An 18,757-nucleotide genomic window follows, 5' to 3' on the forward strand; every position below is an offset into this window, starting at 1 on the left:
AATCGATTTCTCTCGCAAAATTACGCCGGAATAGTGCCACAATTAATCAGTTCCAGCACTTTTGAAAATCGCGAAAATTTTCGCCAAAAATGGAAAGGGGTTGGCCTTACTTTTTTTTTGGGCAAAAAACTTTTGGTCTCAGATTCGATTTGAATGACCCTTATCTGACCAATTGAACCCTCAGGAACTCAGAAATCGCAGCGAAAAGAGCGTAGGACCAACAGGAGAGAAATGGCGAGCGAAAAGCACCTGCTGAAAAATGTCGAAAATTCAGGTTCTGGTTTTTTGGCTGTAACTTGTGATGCGTTGATCGCAGCGTATTGGAACTGCGCCCAATCGATTTCTCTCGCAAAATTACGCCGGAATAGTGCCACAATTAATCATTTCCAGCACTTTTGAAAATCGCGAAAATTTTCGCCAAAAATGGAAAGGGGTTAGCCTTACTTTTTTTTTGGGCAAAAAACTTTTGGTCTCAGATTCGATTTGAATGACGCTTATCTGACCAATTGGACCCTCAGGAACTCAGAAATCGCAGCGAAACGAGCGTAGGACCAACAGGAGAAAAATGGCGAGCGAAAAAGCACCTGCTGAAAAATGTCGAAAATTGAGGTTTTGGTTTTTTGGCTGTAACTTTTGATTCGTTGATCGTAGCGTATTGGAACTGCACCCAATCGATTTCTCTCGCAAAATTACATCGATATAGTGCCACAATTAATCATTTTCAGCACTTTTGAAAATCGCGAAAATTTTCGCCAAAAATGGAAAGGGGTTAGCCTTACTTTTTTTTTGGGCAAAAAACTTTTGGTCTCAGATTCGATTTGAATGACCCTTATCTGACCAATTGAACCCTCAGGAACTCAGAAATCGCAGCGAAAAGAGCGTAGGACCAACAGGAGAGAAATGGCGAGCGAAAAGCACCTGCTGAAAAATGTCGAAAATTCGGGTTCTGGTTTTTTGGCTGTAACTTGTGATGCGTTGATCGCAGCGTATTGGAACTGCGACCAATCGATTTCTCTCGCAAAATTACGCCGGAATGGTGCCACAATTAATCATTTCCAGCACTTTTGAAAATCGCGAAAATTTTCGCCAAAAATGGAAAGGGGTTAGCCTTACTTTTTTTTTGGGCAAAAAACTTTTGGTCTCAGATTCGATTTGAATGACCCTTATCTGACCAATTGAACCCTCAGGAACTCAGAAATCGCAGCGAAAAGAGCGTAGGACCAACAGGAGAGAAATGGCGAGCGAAAAGCACCTGCTGAAAAATGTCGAAAATTCAGGTTCTGGTTTTTTGGCTGTAACTTGTGATGCGTTGATCGCAGCGTATTGGAACTGCGCCCAATCGATTTCTCTCGCAAAATTACGCCGGAATAGTGCCACAATTAATCATTTCCAGCACTTTTGAAAATCGCGAAAATTTTCGCCAAAAATGGAAAGGGGTTAGCCTTACTTTTTTTTTGGGTAAAAAACTTTTGGTCTCAGTTTCGATTTGAATGACCCTTATCTGACCAATTGGACCCTCAGGAACTCAGAAATCGCAGCGAAACGAGCGTAGGACCAACAGGAGAAGAATGGCGAGCGAAAAAGCACCTGCTGAAAAATGTCGAAAATTGAGGTTTTGGTTTTTTGGCTGTAACTTTTGATTCGTTGATCGCAGCGTATTGGAACTGCTCCCAATCGAATTCTCTCGCAAAATTACGTCGGAATAGTGCCACAATTAATCATTTCCAGCACTTTTGAAAATCGCGAAAATTTTCGCCAAAAATGGAAAGGGGTTAGCCTTACTTTTTTTTTGGGCAAAAAACTTTTGGTCTCAGATTCGATTTGAATGACGCTTATCTGACCAATTGGACCCTCAGGAACTCAGAAATCGCAGCGAAACGAGCGTAGGACCAACAGGAGAAGAATGGCGAGCGAAAAAGCACCTGCTGAAAAATGTCGAACATTGAGGTTTTGGTTTTTTGGCTGTAACTTTTGATTCGTTGATCGCAGCGTATTGGAACTGCTCCCAATCGAATTCTCTCGCAAAATTACGTCGGAATAGTGCCACAATTAATCATTTCCAGCACTTTTGAAAATCGCGAAAATTTTCGCCAAAAATGGAATGGGGTTAGCCTTACTTTTTTTTTGGGCAAAAAACTTTTGGTCTCAGATTCGATTTGAATGACGCTTATCTGACCAATTGGACCCTCAGGAACTCAGAAATCGCAGCGAAACGAGCGTAGGACCAACAGGAGAAAAATGGCGAGCGAAAAAGCACCTGCTGAAAAATGTCGAAAATTGAGGTTTTGGTTTTTTGGCTGTAACTTTTGATTCGTTGATCGTAGCGTATTGGAACTGCACCCAATCGATTTCTCTCGCAAAATTACATCGGTATAGTGCCACAATTAATCATTTTCAGCACTTTTGAAAATCGCGAAAATTTTCGCCAAAAATGGAAAGGGGTTAGCCTTACTTTTTTTTTGGGCAAAAAACTTTTGGTCTCAGATTCGATTTGAATGACCCTTATCTGACCAATTGAACCCTCAGGAACTCAGAAATCGCAGCGAAAAGAGCGTAGGACCAACAGGAGAGAAATGGCGAGCGAAAAGCACCTGCTGAAAAATGTCGAAAATTCAGGTTCTGGTTTTTTGGCTGTAACTTGTGATGCGTTGATCGCAGCGTATTGGAACTGCGCCCAATCGATTTCTCTCGCAAAATTACGCCGGAATAGTGCCACAATTAATCAGTTCCAGCACTTTTGAAAATCGCGAAAATTTTCGCCAAAAATGGAAAGGGGTTAGCCTTACTTTTTTTTTGGGCAAAAAACTTTTGGTCTCAGATTCGATTTGAATGACCCTTATCTGACCAATTGAACCCTCAGGAACTCAGAAATCGCAGCGAAAAGAGCGTAGGACCAACAGGAGAGAAATGGCGAGCGAAAAGCACCTGCTGAAAAATGTCGAAAATTCAGGTTCTGGTTTTTTGGCTGTAACTTGTGATGCGTTGATCGCAGCGTATTGGAACTGCGCCCAATCGATTTCTCTCGCAAAATTACGCCGGAATAGTGCCACAATTAATCATTTCCAGCACTTTTGAAAATCGCGAAAATTTTCGCCAAAAATGGAAAGGGGTTAGCCTTACTTTTTTTTTGGGCAAAAAACTTTTGGTCTCAGATTCGATTTGAATGACCCTTATCTGACCAATTGGACCCTCAGGAACTCAGAAATCGCAGCGAAACGAGCGTAGGACCAACAGGAGAAGAATGGCGAGCGAAAAAGCACCTGCTGAAAAATGTCGAAAATTGAGGTTTTGGTTTTTTGGCTGTAACTTTTGATTCGTTGATCGCAGCGTATTGGAACTGCTCCCAATCGAATTCTCTCGCAAAATTACGTCGGAATAGTGCCACAATTAATCATTTCCAGCACTTTTGAAAATCGCGAAAATTTTCGCCAAAAATGGTAAGGGGTTAGCCTTACTTTTTTTTTGGGCAAAAAACTTTTGGTCTCAGATTCGATTTGAATGACGCTTATCTGACCAATTGGACCCTCAGGAACTCAGAAATCGCAGCGAAACGAGCGTAGGACCAACAGGAGAAAAATGGCGAGCGAAAAAGCACCTGCTGAAAAATGTCGAAAATTGAGGTTTTGGTTTTTTGGCTGTAACTTTTGATTCGTTGATCGTAGCGTATTGGAACTGCACCCAATCGATTTCTCTCGCAAAATTACATCGATATAGTGCCACAATTAATCATTTCCAGCACTCTTGAAAATCGCGAAAATTTTCGCCAAAAATGGAAAGGGGTTAGCCTTACTTTTTTTTTGGGCAAAAAACTTTTGGTCTCAGATTCGATTTGAATGACCCTTATCTGACCAATTGAACCCTCAGGAACTCAGAAATCGCAGCGAAAAGAGCGTAGGACCAACAGGAGAGAAATGGCGAGCGAAAAGCACCTGCTGAAAAATGTCGAAAATTCGGGTTCTGGTTTTTTGGCTGTAACTTGTGATGCGTTGATCGCAGCGTATTGGAACTGCGACCAATCGATTTCTCTCGCAAAATTACGCCGGAATGGTGCCACAATTAATCATTTCCAGCACTTTTGAAAATCGCGAAAATTTTCGCCAAAAATGGAAAGGGGTTAGCCTTACTTTTTTTTTGGGCAAAAAACTTTTGGTCTCAGATTCGATTTGAATGACGCTTATCTGACCAATTGGACCCTCAGGAACTCAGAAATCGCAGCGAAACGAGCGTAGGACCAACAGGAGAAAAATGGCGAGCGAAAAAGCACCTGCTGAAAAATGTCGAAAATTGAGGTTTTGGTTTTTTGGCTGTAACTTTTGATTCGTTGATCGTAGCGTATTGGAACTGCACCCAATCGATTTCTCTCGCAAAATTACATCGATATAGTGCCACAATTAATCATTTTCAGCACTTTTGAAAATCGCGAAAATTTTCGCCAAAAATGGAAAGGGGTTAGCCTTACTTTTTTTTTGGGCAAAAAACATTTGGTCTCAGATTCGATTTGAATGACCCTTATCTGACCAATTGAACCCTCAGGAACTCAGAAATCGCAGCGAAAAGAGCGTAGGACCAACAGGAGAGAAATGGCGAGCGAAAAAGCACCTGCTGAAAAATGTCGAAAATTGAGGTTTTGGTTTTTTGGCTGTAACTTTTGATTCGTTGATCGCAGCGTATTGGAACTGCTCCCAATCGAATTCTCTCGCAAAATTACGTCGGAATAGTGCCACAATTAATCATTTCCAGCACTTTTGAAAATCGCGAAAATTTTCGCCAAAAATGGAAAGGGGTTAGCCTTACTTTTTTTTTGGGCAAAAAACTTTTGGTCTCAGATTCGATTTGAATGACCCTTATCTGACCAATTGAACCCTCAGGAACTCAGAAATCGCAGCGAAAAGAGCGTAGGACCAACAGGAGAGAAATGGCGAGCGAAAAGCACCTGCTGAAAAATGTCGAAAATTCGGGTTCTGGTTTTTTGGCTGTAACTTGTGATGCGTTGATCGCAGCGTATTGGAACTGCGCCCAATCGATTTCTCTCGCAAAATTACGCCGGAATGGTGCCACAATTAATCATTTCCAGCACTTTTGAAAATCGCGAAAATTTTCGCCAAAAATGGAAAGGGGTTAGCCTTACTTTTTTTTTGGGCAACAAACTTTTGGTCTCAGATTCGATTTGAATGACCCTTATCTGACCAATTGGACCCTCAAGAACTCAGAAATCGCAGCGAAACGAGCGTAGGACCAACAGCAGAAAAATGGCGAGCGAAAAAGCACCTGCTGAAAAATGTCGAAAATTCGGGTTTTCGTTTTTCGGCCGTAACTTGTAATGCGTTGATTGCAGCGTATTGGGACTGCGCCCAATCGATTTCTCCCGCAAAATTACGCCGGAATAGTGCCACAATTAGTCATTTCCAGCACTTTTGAAAATCGCGAAAATTTTCGCCAAAAATGGAAAGGGGTTAGCCTTACTTTTTTTTTGGGCAAAAAACTTTTGGTCTCAGATTCGATTTGAATGACCCTTATCTGACCAATTGAACCCTCAGGAACTCAGAAATCGCAGCGAAAAGAGCGTAGGACCAACAGGAGAGAAATGGCGAGCGAAAAGCACCTGCTGAAAAATGTCGAAAATTCAGGTTCTGGTTTTTTGGCTGTAACTTGTGATGCGTTGATCGCAGCGTATTGGAACTGCGCCCAATCGATTTCTCTCGCAAAATTACGCCGGAATAGTGCCACAATTAATCATTTCCAGCACTTTTGAAAATCGCGAAAATTTTCGCCAAAAATGGAAAGGGGTTAGCCTTACTTTTTTTTTGGGCAAAAAACTTTTGGTCTCAGATTCGATTTGAATGACCCTTATCTGACCAATTGAACCCTCAGGAACTCAGAAATCGCAGCGAAAAGAGCGTAGGACCAACAGGAGAGAAATGGCGAGCGAAAAGCACCTGCTGAAAAATGTCGAAAATTCAGGTTCTGGTTTTTTGGCTGTAACTTGTGATGCGTTGATCGCAGCGTATTGGAACTGCGCCCAATCGATTTCTCTCGCAAAATTACGCCGGAATAGTGCCACAATTAATCATTTCCAGCACTTTTGAAAATCGCGAAAATTTTCGCCAAAAAGGGAAAGGGGTTAGCCTTACTTTTTTTTTGGACAAAAAACTTTTGGTCTCAGATTCGATTTGAATGACCCTTATCTGACCAATTGGACCCTCAGGAACTCAGAAATCGCAGCGAAACGAGCGTAGGACCAACAGGAGAAGAATGGCGAGCGAAAAAGCACCTGCTGAAAAATGTCGAAAATTGAGGTTTTGGTTTTTTGGCTGTAACTTTTGATTCGTTGATCGCAGCGTATTGGAACTGCACCCAATCGAATTCTCTCGCAAAATTACGTCGGAATAGTGCCACAATTAATCATTTCCAGCACTTTTGAAAATCGCAAAAATTTTCGCCAAAAATGGAAAGGGGTTAGCCTTACTTTTTTTTGGGCAAAAAACTTTTGGTCTCAGATTCGATTTGAATGACGCTTATCTGACCAATTGGACCCTCAGGAACTCAGAAATCGCAGCGAAACGAGCGTAGGACCAACAGGAGAAAAATGGCGAGCGAAAAAGCACCTGCTGAAAAATGTCGAAAATTGAGGTTTTGGTTTTTTGGCTGTAACTTTTGATTCGTTGATCGTAGCGTATTGGAACTGCACCCAATCGATTTCTCTCGCAAAATTACATCGGTATAGTGCCACAATTAATCATTTTCAGCACTTTTGAAAATCGCGAAAATTTTCGCCAAAAATGGAAAGGGGTTAGCCTTACTTGTTTTTTGGGCAAAAAACTTTTGGTCTCAGATTCGATTTGAATGACCCTTATCTGACCAGTTGAACCCTCAGGAACTCAGAAATCGCAGCGAAAAGAGCGTAGGACCAACAGGAGAGAAATGGCGAGCGAAAAGCACCTGCTGAAAAATGTCGAAAATTCAGGTTCTGGTTTTTTGGCTGTAACTTGTGATGCGTTGATCGCAGCGTATTGGAACTGCGCCCAATCGATTTCTCTCGCAAAATTACGCCGGAATAGTGCCACAATTAATCATTTCCAGCACTTTTGAAAATCGCGAAAATTTTCGCCAAAAATGGAAAGGGGTTAGCCTTACTTTTTTTTTGGGCAAAAAACTTTTGGTCTCAGATTCGATTTGAATGACCCTTATCTGACCAATTGAACCCTCAGGAACTCAGAAATCGCAGCGAAAAGAGCGTAGGACCAACAGGAGAGAAATGGCGAGCAAAAAGCACCTGCTGAAAAATGTCGAAAATTCAGGTTCTGGTTTTTTGGCTGTAACTTGTGATGCGTTGATCGCAGCGTATTGGAACTGCGCCCAATCGATTTCTCTCGCAAAATTACGCCGGAATAGTGCCACAATTAATCATTTCCAGCACTTTTGAAAATCGCGAAAATTTTCGCCAAAAATGGAAAGGGGTTAGCCTTACTTTTTTTTTGGGCAAAAAACTTTTGGTCTCAGATTCGAATTGAATGACCCTTATCTGACCAATTGAACCCTCAGGAACTCAGAAATCGCAGCGAAAAGAGCGTAGGACCAACAGGAGAGAAATGGCGAGCGAAAAGCACCTGCTGAAAAATGTCGAAAATTCAGGTTCTGGTTTTTTGGCTGTAACTTGTGATGCGTTGATCGCAGCGTATTGGAACTGCGCCCAATCGATTTCTCTCGCAAAATTACGCCGGAATAGTGCCACAATCAATCATTTCCAGCACTTTTGAAAATCGCAAAAATTTTCGCCAAAAATGGAAAGGGGTTAGCCTTACTTTTTTTTGGGCAAAAAACTTTTGGTCTCAGATTCGATTTGAATGACGCTTATCTGACCAATTGGACCCTCAGGAACTCAGAAATCGCAGCGAAACGAGCGTAGGACCAACAGGAGAAAAATGGCGAGCGAAAAAGCACCTGCTGAAAAATGTCGAAAATTGAGGTTTTGGTTTTTTGGCTGTAACTTTTGATTCGTTGATCGTAGCGTATTGGAACTGCACCCAATCGATTTCTCTCGCAAAATTACATCGGTATAGTGCCACAATTAATCATTTTCAGCACTTTTGAAAATCGCGAAAATTTTCGCCAAAAATGGAAAGGGGTTAGCCTTACTTTTTTTTTGGGCAAAAAACTTTTGGTCTCAGATTCGATTTGAATGACCCTTATCTGACCAGTTGAACCCTCAGGAACTCAGAAATCGCAGCGAAAAGAGCGTAGGACCAACAGGAGAGAAATGGCGAGCGAAAAGCACCTGCTGAAAAATGTCGAAAATTCAGGTTCTGGTTTTTTGGCTGTAACTTGTGATGCGTTGATCGCAGCGTATTGGAACTGCGCCCAATCGATTTCTCTCGCAAAATTACGCCGGAATAGTGCCACAATCAATCATTTCCAGCACTTTTGAAAATCGCGAAAATTTTCGCCAAAAATGGAAAGGGGTTAGCCTTACTTTTTTTTTGGGCAAAAAACTTTTGGTCTCAGATTCGATTTGAATGACCCTTATCTGACCAATTGAACCCTCAGGAACTCAGAAATCGCAGCGAAAAGAGCGTAGGACCAACAGGAGAGAAATGGCGAGCAAAAAGCACCTGCTGAAAAATGTCGAAAATTCAGGTTCTGGTTTTTTGGCTGTAACTTGTGATGCGTTGATCGCAGCGTATTGGAACTGCGCCCAATCGATTTCTCTCGCAAAATTACGCCGGAATAGTGCCACAATTAATCATTTCCAGCACTTTTGAAAATCGCGAAAATTTTCGCCAAAAATGGAAAGGGGTTAGCCTTACTTTTTTTTTGGGCAAAAAACTTTTGGTCTCAGATTCGAATTGAATGACCCTTATCTGACCAATTGAACCCTCAGGAACTCAGAAATCGCAGCGAAAAGAGCGTAGGACCAACAGGAGAGAAATGGCGAGCGAAAAGCACCTGCTGAAAAATGTCGAAAATTCAGGTTCTGGTTTTTTGGCTGTAACTTGTGATGCGTTGATCGCAGCGTATTGGAACTGCGCCCAATCGATTTCTCTCGCAAAATTACGCCGGAATAGTGCCACAATTAATCATTTCCAGCACTTTTGAAAATCGTGAAAATTTTCGCCAAAAATGGAAAGGGGTTAGCCTTACTTTTTTTTTGGGCAAAAAACTTTTGGTCTCAGATTCGAATTGAATGACCCTTTTCTGACCAATTGGACCCTCAGGAACTCAGAAATCGCAGCGAAAAGAGCGTAGGACCAACAGGAGAGAAATGGCGAGCGAAAAGCACCTGCTGAAAAATGTCGAAAATTCAGGTTCTGGTTTTTTGGCTGTAACTTGTGATGCGTTGATCGCAGCGTATTGGAACTGCGCCCAATCGATTTCTCTCGCAAAATTACGCCGGAATAGTGCCACAATTAATCATTTCCAGCACTTTTGAAAATCGCGAAAATTTTCGCCAAAAATGGAAAGGGGTTAGCCTCACTTTTTTATTGGGCAAAAAACTTTTGGTCTCAGATTTGATTTGAATGACCCATATCTGACCAATTGGACCCTCAGGAACTCAGAAATCGCAGCGAAACGAGCGTAGGACCAACAGAAGAGAAATGGCGAGCGAAAAAGCACCTGCTGAAAATGTCGAAAATTGAGGTTCTGGTTTTTTGGCTGTAACTTCTGATGCGTTGATCGCAGCGTATTGGAACTGCGCCCAATCGATTTCTCTCGCAAAATTACGCCGGAATAGTGCCACAATCAATCATTTCCAGCACTTTTGAAAATCGCAAAAATTTTCGCCAAAAATGGAAAGGGGTTAGCCTTACTTTTTTTTGGGCAAAAAACTTTTGGTCTCAGATTCGATTTGAATGACGCTTATCTGACCAATTGGACCCTCAGGAACTCAGAAATCGCAGCGAAACGAGCGTAGGACCAACAGGAGAAAAATGGCGAGCGAAAAAGCACCTGCTGAAAAATGTCGAAAATTGAGGTTTTGGTTTTTTGGCTGTAACTTTTGATTCGTTGATCGTAGCGTATTGGAACTGCACCCAATCGATTTCTCTCGCAAAATTACATCGGTATAGTGCCACAATTAATCATTTTCAGCACTTTTGAAAATCGCGAAAATTTTCGCCAAAAATGGAAAGGGGTTAGCCTTACTTTTTTTTTGGGCAAAAAACTTTTGGTCTCAGATTCGATTTGAATGACCCTTATCTGACCAGTTGAACCCTCAGGAACTCAGAAATCGCAGCGAAAAGAGCGTAGGACCAACAGGAGAGAAATGGCGAGCGAAAAGCACCTGCTGAAAAATGTCGAAAATTCAGGTTCTGGTTTTTTGGCTGTAACTTGTGATGCGTTGATCGCAGCGTATTGGAACTGCGCCCAATCGATTTCTCTCGCAAAATTACGCCGGAATAGTGCCACAATCAATCATTTCCAGCACTTTTGAAAATCGCGAAAATTTTCGCCAAAAATGGAAAGGGGTTAGCCTTACTTTTTTTTTGGGCAAAAAACTTTTGGTCTCAGATTCGATTTGAATGACCCTTATCTGACCAATTGAACCCTCAGGAACTCAGAAATCGCAGCGAAAAGAGCGTAGGACCAACAGGAGAGAAATGGCGAGCAAAAAGCACCTGCTGAAAAATGTCGAAAATTCAGGTTCTGGTTTTTTGGCTGTAACTTGTGATGCGTTGATCGCAGCGTATTGGAACTGCGCCCAATCGATTTCTCTCGCAAAATTACGCCGGAATAGTGCCACAATTAATCATTTCCAGCACTTTTGAAAATCGCGAAAATTTTCGCCAAAAATGGAAAGGGGTTAGCCTTACTTTTTTTTTGGGCAAAAAACTTTTGGTCTCAGATTCGAATTGAATGACCCTTATCTGACCAATTGAACCCTCAGGAACTCAGAAATCGCAGCGAAAAGAGCGTAGGACCAACAGGAGAGAAATGGCGAGCGAAAAGCACCTGCTGAAAAATGTCGAAAATTCAGGTTCTGGTTTTTTGGCTGTAACTTGTGATGCGTTGATCGCAGCGTATTGGAACTGCGCCCAATCGATTTCTCTCGCAAAATTACGCCGGAATAGTGCCACAATTAATCATTTCCAGCACTTTTGAAAATCGTGAAAATTTTCGCCAAAAATGGAAAGGGGTTAGCCTTACTTTTTTTTTGGGCAAAAAACTTTTGGTCTCAGATTCGAATTGAATGACCCTTTTCTGACCAATTGGACCCTCAGGAACTCAGAAATCGCAGCGAAAAGAGCGTAGGACCAACAGGAGAGAAATGGCGAGCGAAAAGCACCTGCTGAAAAATGTCGAAAATTCAGGTTCTGGTTTTTTGGCTGTAACTTGTGATGCGTTGATCGCAGCGTATTGGAACTGCGCCCAATCGATTTCTCTCGCAAAATTACGCCGGAATAGTGCCACAATTAATCATTTCCAGCACTTTTGAAAATCGCGAAAATTTTCGCCAAAAATGGAAAGGGGTTAGCCTCACTTTTTTATTGGGCAAAAAACTTTTGGTCTCAGATTTGATTTGAATGACCCATATCTGACCAATTGGACCCTCAGGAACTCAGAAATCGCAGCGAAACGAGCGTAGGACCAACAGAAGAGAAATGGCGAGCGAAAAAGCACCTGCTGAAAATGTCGAAAATTGAGGTTCTGGTTTTTTGGCTGTAACTTCTGATGCGTTGATCGCAGCGTATTGGGACTGCGTCCAATCGATTTCTCTTGCAAAATTACGTCGGAATAGTGCCACAATTAATCATTTTCAGCACTTTTGAAAATCGCGAAAATTTTCGCCAAAAATGGAAAGGGGTTAGCCTTACTTTTTTTTTGCGCAAAAAACTTTTGGTCTCAGATTCGAATTGAATGACCATCATCCGACCAATTGGACCCTCAGGAACTTAGAAATTGCAGCGAAAAGAGCGTAGGACTAACAGGAGAGAAACGGCGAGCGAAAAAGCACCTGCTGAAAATGTCGAAAACACAGGTTCTCGTTTTTTGCCTGTAACTTGTGATGCGTTGATCGCAGCGTATTGAGACTGCGCTCAATCGATTTCTCTCGCAAAATCACGTCGGAATAGTCCATAGAAGACTTCATTTCAGCACTTTTCAAAATAGCGAAAATTTTCTCCAAAAATGCAAAGGGGTTAGCCTTACCATTGGATGAAGAATATCAAGACAGTAGCCCTCATGGGCTTTCATGTGACAACCGAAAATTGCTCTGCGAGATCTTCCAACGGTAGATTTGAGAACTTATGGCAGAACATCAGAGAGTTTCCGATTACAACATGATGCTGGCTGCATTCACCTTCCGAGTAACACAGTCTTTGCAATGGCAAGCCTAAGCCAGTACTTGGCCTGAGCGTACTTACCGACTTGTGGGCGATACAACAAATTAATAATGAGAATAAATATCTTTTAAAAGTCGTAGAAAAACAGTGATTTAATCAAAGTATAGTTACCCGAGAGAAGAATGTATACGTAGATCATGAATAAAAATAGATCATATATAATAATGATGCAGAGACCAAAAAGTATAAATGTATATGCGGTCCATGTACGACATTGATACATATGATTCGTTTATGATTAATACGTGATACATACTATAAATTTCTTAAATTTCTAGGAAACATACTAGATTATCTACAATAATCGGCTGTAATATGACAATAAAAGAATTGTTCGTTTCGATGTGGGATTCAATTCGACACGCAGTCTTTATATTCCATAACATTAATAATCAGAATTAGGAGTACGAATGGGAGTGGGATCAGAAGTAGGAGTATGAATAGAAGTAAGATCAGGAGTAGGTTCAAGAGTGAGAGTAGGAATAGGAGTAGGATCAAGAGTTGGAGTAAGATAGTTGTAGAAGTAGGAGTAAGATTGAAGTAGAAGTAGGAGTAGGAGTAGAAATAGGAGTATATGAGGAGGGGAGGGGCGGGAAGGCTAGGGGAGTGTAGGGTAGGGTTGGGTATAGTAGGGTAGGGTAGGAATAGTAGGAAATATCTCCTACTCCTGCTCCTACTCCTATTCCTACTCCTACTCCTGATCCTACTTCTATTCCTACTTCTCCTCTATTCAATACTTTAGAATGTTATATTCACAGTGTACAAATCCTCGTCCTCCTCGTCCACCTCATACTCCTGGTCTTCCTCATCCTCCTCCTTGTCCACCTCCGACCACCGCCAACCACCTCCAACAACCACCGATAACCACCTCGGGTTATACCTGGAATAGCAATAAATATTTTCAGTATGAGAACACATCAAAAATATTGTGTAAGGATTATTATAATTAATTAGTTAATCAATCATCTAATTATACATATAATAAATTTTGGTAGCGCATTTATAGCTACCGAATTCGTGCTTGCGCGAAACACGAATTTAAGTAATTTAATGTAAACATGACAAGTTCAAAAAATCTTAGATAAAATATAAATACAATTGCCATTAAATATTATAAAAATGTTTTACTCACCGTGCAGTCATCCTCGTTCTCCTTGTCTTCCTTGTCCTCCTCCTCGTCCACATTGATCACCCACAACCACCCCCAACCACCTCCAACCACCTCCAACCATCGCCAACTACCTTCAACGATCACCGACAACCACCTCGGGTTATACCTTGAATAGTAATAACTATTCTTAGTATCCGAACACATCAAAAATATTGTGTAAGGATTCATACAATTAATTAATTAATAGATAATATAATAAATTTTGGTAGCGCATTTATAGCTACCGAATTCGTGCTTGCGCGAAACACGAATTTAAGTAATTTAATGTAAACATGACAAGTTCAAAAAATCTTAGATAAAATATAAATACAATTGCCATTAAATATTATAAAAATGTTTTACTCACCGTGCAGTCATCCTCGTTCTCCTTGTCTTCCTTGTCCTCCTCCTCGTCCACATTGATCACCCACAACCACCCCCAACCACCTCCAACCACCTCCAACCATCGCCAACTACCTTCAACGATCACCGACAACCACCTCGGGTTATACCTTGAATAGTAATAACTATTCTTAGTATCCGAACACATCAAAAATATTGTGTAAGGATTCATACAATTAATTAATTAATAGATAATATAATAAATTTTAGTACCGCATTTATAACTAATGAATTTGTGCCTACCCTACGGAGCGCATGTCCTGGAAGTCGAGTTTCACCAGGTAGCGGACCTGGAGCATAGAAACTACGGGGCGCTTGTCCCTAAAGTCGATTTTCATCAGGTAGCGAACCTGGAGCGCAGGAGTCACGGAACGCTTGTCCTGGAAGTCGAGTTGCACCAGAAAGCGGATCCGGAACGGGGTAGAGAACCCTGTACTCGAAATCTGCGGAGCGCGATTCTCATCCGTCCGCTCTACTGCGCGGTTGTTTGCAGACTGAGGAATTCGACTAGCTGATTTTAGATCGATGACGTCGAGAGAAAAAAAATTTTTGGTGACGTCACTTTCTGAACATCCAAACTTTGGTTTCGAACTTTAATACTATGTATGATGTATGATGTAAGATGTATGATGATGTGATATGATGTATAATGATTTTAGTTTCTATATTTCAGACAAGAAGTACGCACTTCATATTTCCTGCCGATTCCAGACTCAAGCGGCTAGGCCCTTCGATAGTCAGCATTTGACTAAAGATATATTCTTCAGTTAACGGATCAGCTAATACCGCTGCTGTTTTGCGACAGTTGGATGTTAAAAATTTTTGTTTCTACTTCTCAAATGTGTGTTAAAATACACTCAAAGTTCCAAGAAGCATTGTTTTATCTCTCTATCTATCTCTCCCTTTCAAAAAAAAAAAAAAGTCGCCGACAATCACCTTTTTAAGATTTTCAAATCAGGAGACTGTGTTAAATACTGTCTCTTATACGGAGCAGCCATTTCATCTCGATCAAATTAGCGCATCCGTGATGTATTACAGTTACTCTGAATTTTTTCCGCTACGAACACATTTCAAAAACAATTCTGATTCTTCATCCAACGTAGATACTTCACTTGCGACTAGCTTAAACAGCGTTTCGATTCTATTCCTACGAAAATTCACGATCGAGAGAGGAAATGAAAAGTTCTTGGAATAATTATGAATATCAATGATCAACTTAGTTTTTGACCTCTGTGTGTTCAATGGGGATTAATTCTTGGATATGAAGGTCATAATAAGAACGTAGAATAACTTGTTAACATTTCGGCCCAAAGTGAGGGCCCTCTACAAGACGAAATGTATAACTTGATCTGTTCAATTAATACACCAAATAAAATTACAATAATGAAGAAATTGAATTGAATATGAATAATAATGTTGTAGAATACATGGAGGAACAGGGGAACGAAGAGGATGAAGGTGGTCGGAGGTGTTCGGAAATGGTAGGAGGTGGTAGGCGCTGGTAGGAGGTAGTAGGGGGTGGTAGAAGTTAGTTGGATATGGTAGGAGGTAGTAGAAGGTAATCGGAGCTGGTAGGAAGTGTTTGGTGGGGGTTGGAAGTGATCGGCGGTGGTCCATGAGGACGAGGTGGACGAGGAGGACGAAAGTGGTCGGAGGTGGGAGTAGTTGGTTCACGGTGGTTGGTGGTGCTCGGAGGTAGTAGGGGTGGTTGGCGGTGGACACGATTACGCGTCTTCTCACAGGGATAATCGAGCTGATCGACATTTCTAAGTCGCAGTTGACAAGTAGTCTTACGTACTCACTTTGTAGCGACTCAATCTGAAGCTTCTATACCGACACTACTTTGGCTGCTACGAATGTCGGTGCGAGCCCGTTAAGTAGAGTCGATAGAGCAGAATTCTCCTACGCTCCCAGGCCCACCTGGGCCCACTTGCCCGCCGAAAACTGGTCACAAAAATTTACCCTGGGGTATCCGTCTTTATATTTTTCAGTCAACGACCCACTGTAGAAATCTACTCGCCTTAGTGCCATCTGATGGCGCCAATGGTAAATCATCGGGAACGGTACGATTCTATGCGCAGTGTTTGTTCCGTGGTCTGCTCATTCCATGCATATGTTTATGGAGTTGTGGTGACGTTAAATTTCACCAGAATAATTAGCGAGAAAGCAAAAAAATCCCAGATAACACCTCGTGATTCATTCCGTTTTCATTGCAAAGGTAGGAAAAAGTATTACACGAATGCAATTGAAATCAATGTTTCACATCGAAGTGAGTGAGCCGTAATCGTTATACGTGTTCATACTTAATTTCACTACGGCATATCTGCAAATTCTTAAATCAAGGTAAACAATATTATACTTGTTATCATTGCAAATATAAAGATGGTGTCACAACTTTTCCGTATCGTGTGACGTTTCTTTTATGCCAGTAACTAACCTTCACAAAATAGTTGATAAGAATTCTATTCTTGTTTTCCATAATAACAATGAAATGTCGAAACTGAATTTAGAATTGAAATAACTTTATTGAGTGAAAAAGCAAAATACATTTTATGCTGAACAATTGTAATGGTACCATGTCAGAAATTTTTGGTGAAAACTTCACTTAGTCGTATCTGTTATTCCGTTACACAAGATCCATTCGAGGAAACGAATTTGGTAAAATGCATTTATTCTTTTGCTTTGATATTTCCATTAGTGGTTTTCCTACCTGTATGTGTTTAAATTTTACTGTCACCAAAATTTGTATTTTTATATTTAATCTGATTAAACTACCACATGATCGTCTTATGTATGATGATGGCAAGGTTTCAATTCGATAGCAAAACGACCAATTATTATTGAATATTTATTACTAGTATTTAAAAATATCAGTTGCAATGTTTTGACATTTATTGACCAGGGTCAATACACAATTTCTCAAAGCACCTATGTTACTTCGTTTTTTCAAGGAATCACAAGCATTTATAATCAACTTGAAATGGCTACCGTACCACTGATGTTCGCGGAAGAGGATATTGAGGGAGGGGGCAAAGAAGAAACATCGAATGGGATAGAAAACGACTTTGCATATAACAACAATGTGCAAAATGCTAATATTAAAATACGAATGGCTTTTTTGCGTAAAGTCTATGGTCTCTTGAGTGTTCAGTTGCTCATGACCATTGTTGTCGCAGCCATATGTATGTTGAGCAAGCCTGTTAGATTGTTCATACACCAAAAGTAAGGATCCAATCATCTTTGATGCTTTATACATGTATCAGTTAGTGAAAATTACGCTATTACATATTTTCAAATACAAATTGTAACAAGTAAATAATTTTAGAGAATTAAAAAAGTCCAAGCAATTCGGCATGATGTTTATCATAAGTTAGAACTTCCCTTTCACTTCAGTTATGATTACTGCCCCTGTTAGACCACATACTTCATACTCACTTTCTTCTTATCATGGTGATATTTCAGCGAATGGATGGTTGGATTGTCATTCTTCATGACCCTCGGATTTATGATGGCGTTAATCTTCAAGAGAAGAGAACACCCCATGAATTTGATTCTTCTGGGTGCATTTGTAAGTATCATTAATGAAAAAGTATCAGGAATTTTACGTTTTGTCTAAATAGTAAAGAGTTAGTAGCTCATAATAAAAAATAAACTTTATTATTAATTGCAGACTTTGGTTCAATCGTACACAGTTGGGGTTATTGTTACAATGTACGACCAAGCAATTGTCTTAGAGGCTTTACTTATCACGTTGACGGTGGTTGCTGGATTAACAGCTTATACGTTTCAAACAAAAAAAGACTTTTCGTTTTTAGGTTTTGGGTAAGTATACTTTACTTCAAGCTTTGTTTTGAAATATTAATTACATGCAAATCAGTATGTGAAGTGAACTTTGCTATCTGGAGTCGCAGTTATTCGCTTTTAGCTACTCCTATAATGTCTACGTTATTCTATTCTTTTAATAACTGTGCACCTAAAGATTGATAAAAAAGCGAATTAGGTATTTCTGATTAACTAACAGGCAAATATTCATTTTCAGATTGTTTGCTGGTCTGTGTGCCCTCCTGGTTGGTGGAATTCTTCAAATTTTCGTACAAAGTACTGGATTTGAGTTGCTGCTCAGCATAGGGGGTGCTCTGCTGTTTTCGATGTTCATTATATTTGATACACAACTCTTAATGCGCACATTGTCACCTGAAGAGTATATTTTGGCAACCATTAATCTGTACATGGATATAATTAATTTATTCGTGCATATTCTCAGAGCTTTGGCTGCTTCTAGGCAATAATTAATGCTCATGAGAGTTCAAAACTTTTTCCAATTTCTTATTATATTTAGTGCTTGATTGCCAAGATAAAATGTTCCGTTATAATTAAGGTAAAAATTTCTTGTCTCACTTTTTTGCCATTTTTTACGCACTTGGCGTGTGTTAAGCTTCTTAAGATGAATAAAGTATCGTATTTACGTATGTAACTTGACTACAAATTTTTATTCAAAGTAGAGCTGATAGGGTTATTTAGGTATATTTATCAAATACAAAATCTGTCACCCAACACAAATTCTTCCTTTTTGGCCACTTTAAATACTCATGTCTAAATAAATCGGTTGATTTGTTAAGTATGCACGTGTTACCGTTCATATTTTGACAGGACTTGTCAAAATGACACTCTATGGCGACGTTAATTTACTTCGCTATGTGCGCACCGATACAGTAAATCGGGTTTGGACATAACTTTTGCTATCAGCAATTCTTTTAGGTACTGTCGAAAATTTTCAAACTTACGACTCATTTTTAACTAGAACAATTTGTTTTGCAAACGTACCTTCAGGCAGCCTTGTACAGTCAAGGCTAACAGTGTAATAGAG

General features: G+C 40.4%; 1 protein-coding gene across 3 annotated transcripts; it reads left to right on the forward strand.

Annotated features, from left to right (window-relative positions):
* Positions 1-15,909: 15,909 nt before the first annotated feature.
* On the forward strand, positions 15,910-18,359 carry LOC107223469 (protein lifeguard 4). Of its 3 annotated transcripts, none has more exons than XM_046737764.1 (5): positions 15,910-16,108; positions 16,842-17,112; positions 17,353-17,458; positions 17,561-17,712; positions 17,930-18,359. In XM_046737764.1, exons 1-5 carry the CDS (start codon positions 15,925-15,927, stop codon positions 18,177-18,179), a joined length of 963 nt encoding a protein of 320 aa, XP_046593720.1. In that variant the 5' UTR covers positions 15,910-15,924; the 3' UTR covers positions 18,180-18,359. The 3 variants fall into 3 exon arrangements, with proteins under 3 accessions (XP_046593720.1, XP_015518635.1, XP_015518636.1); XM_015663149.2 differs by having other exon boundaries at positions 15,984-16,233; XM_015663150.2 differs by lacking the exon at positions 15,910-16,108 and adding an exon at positions 16,525-16,548.
* The last annotated feature ends 398 nt before the right edge of the window (positions 18,360-18,757 follow it).

This window comes from Neodiprion lecontei, chromosome 1, assembly GCF_021901455.1.
Source record: "Neodiprion lecontei isolate iyNeoLeco1 chromosome 1, iyNeoLeco1.1, whole genome shotgun sequence".
NCBI lineage: Eukaryota > Metazoa > Arthropoda > Insecta > Hymenoptera > Diprionidae > Neodiprion > Neodiprion lecontei.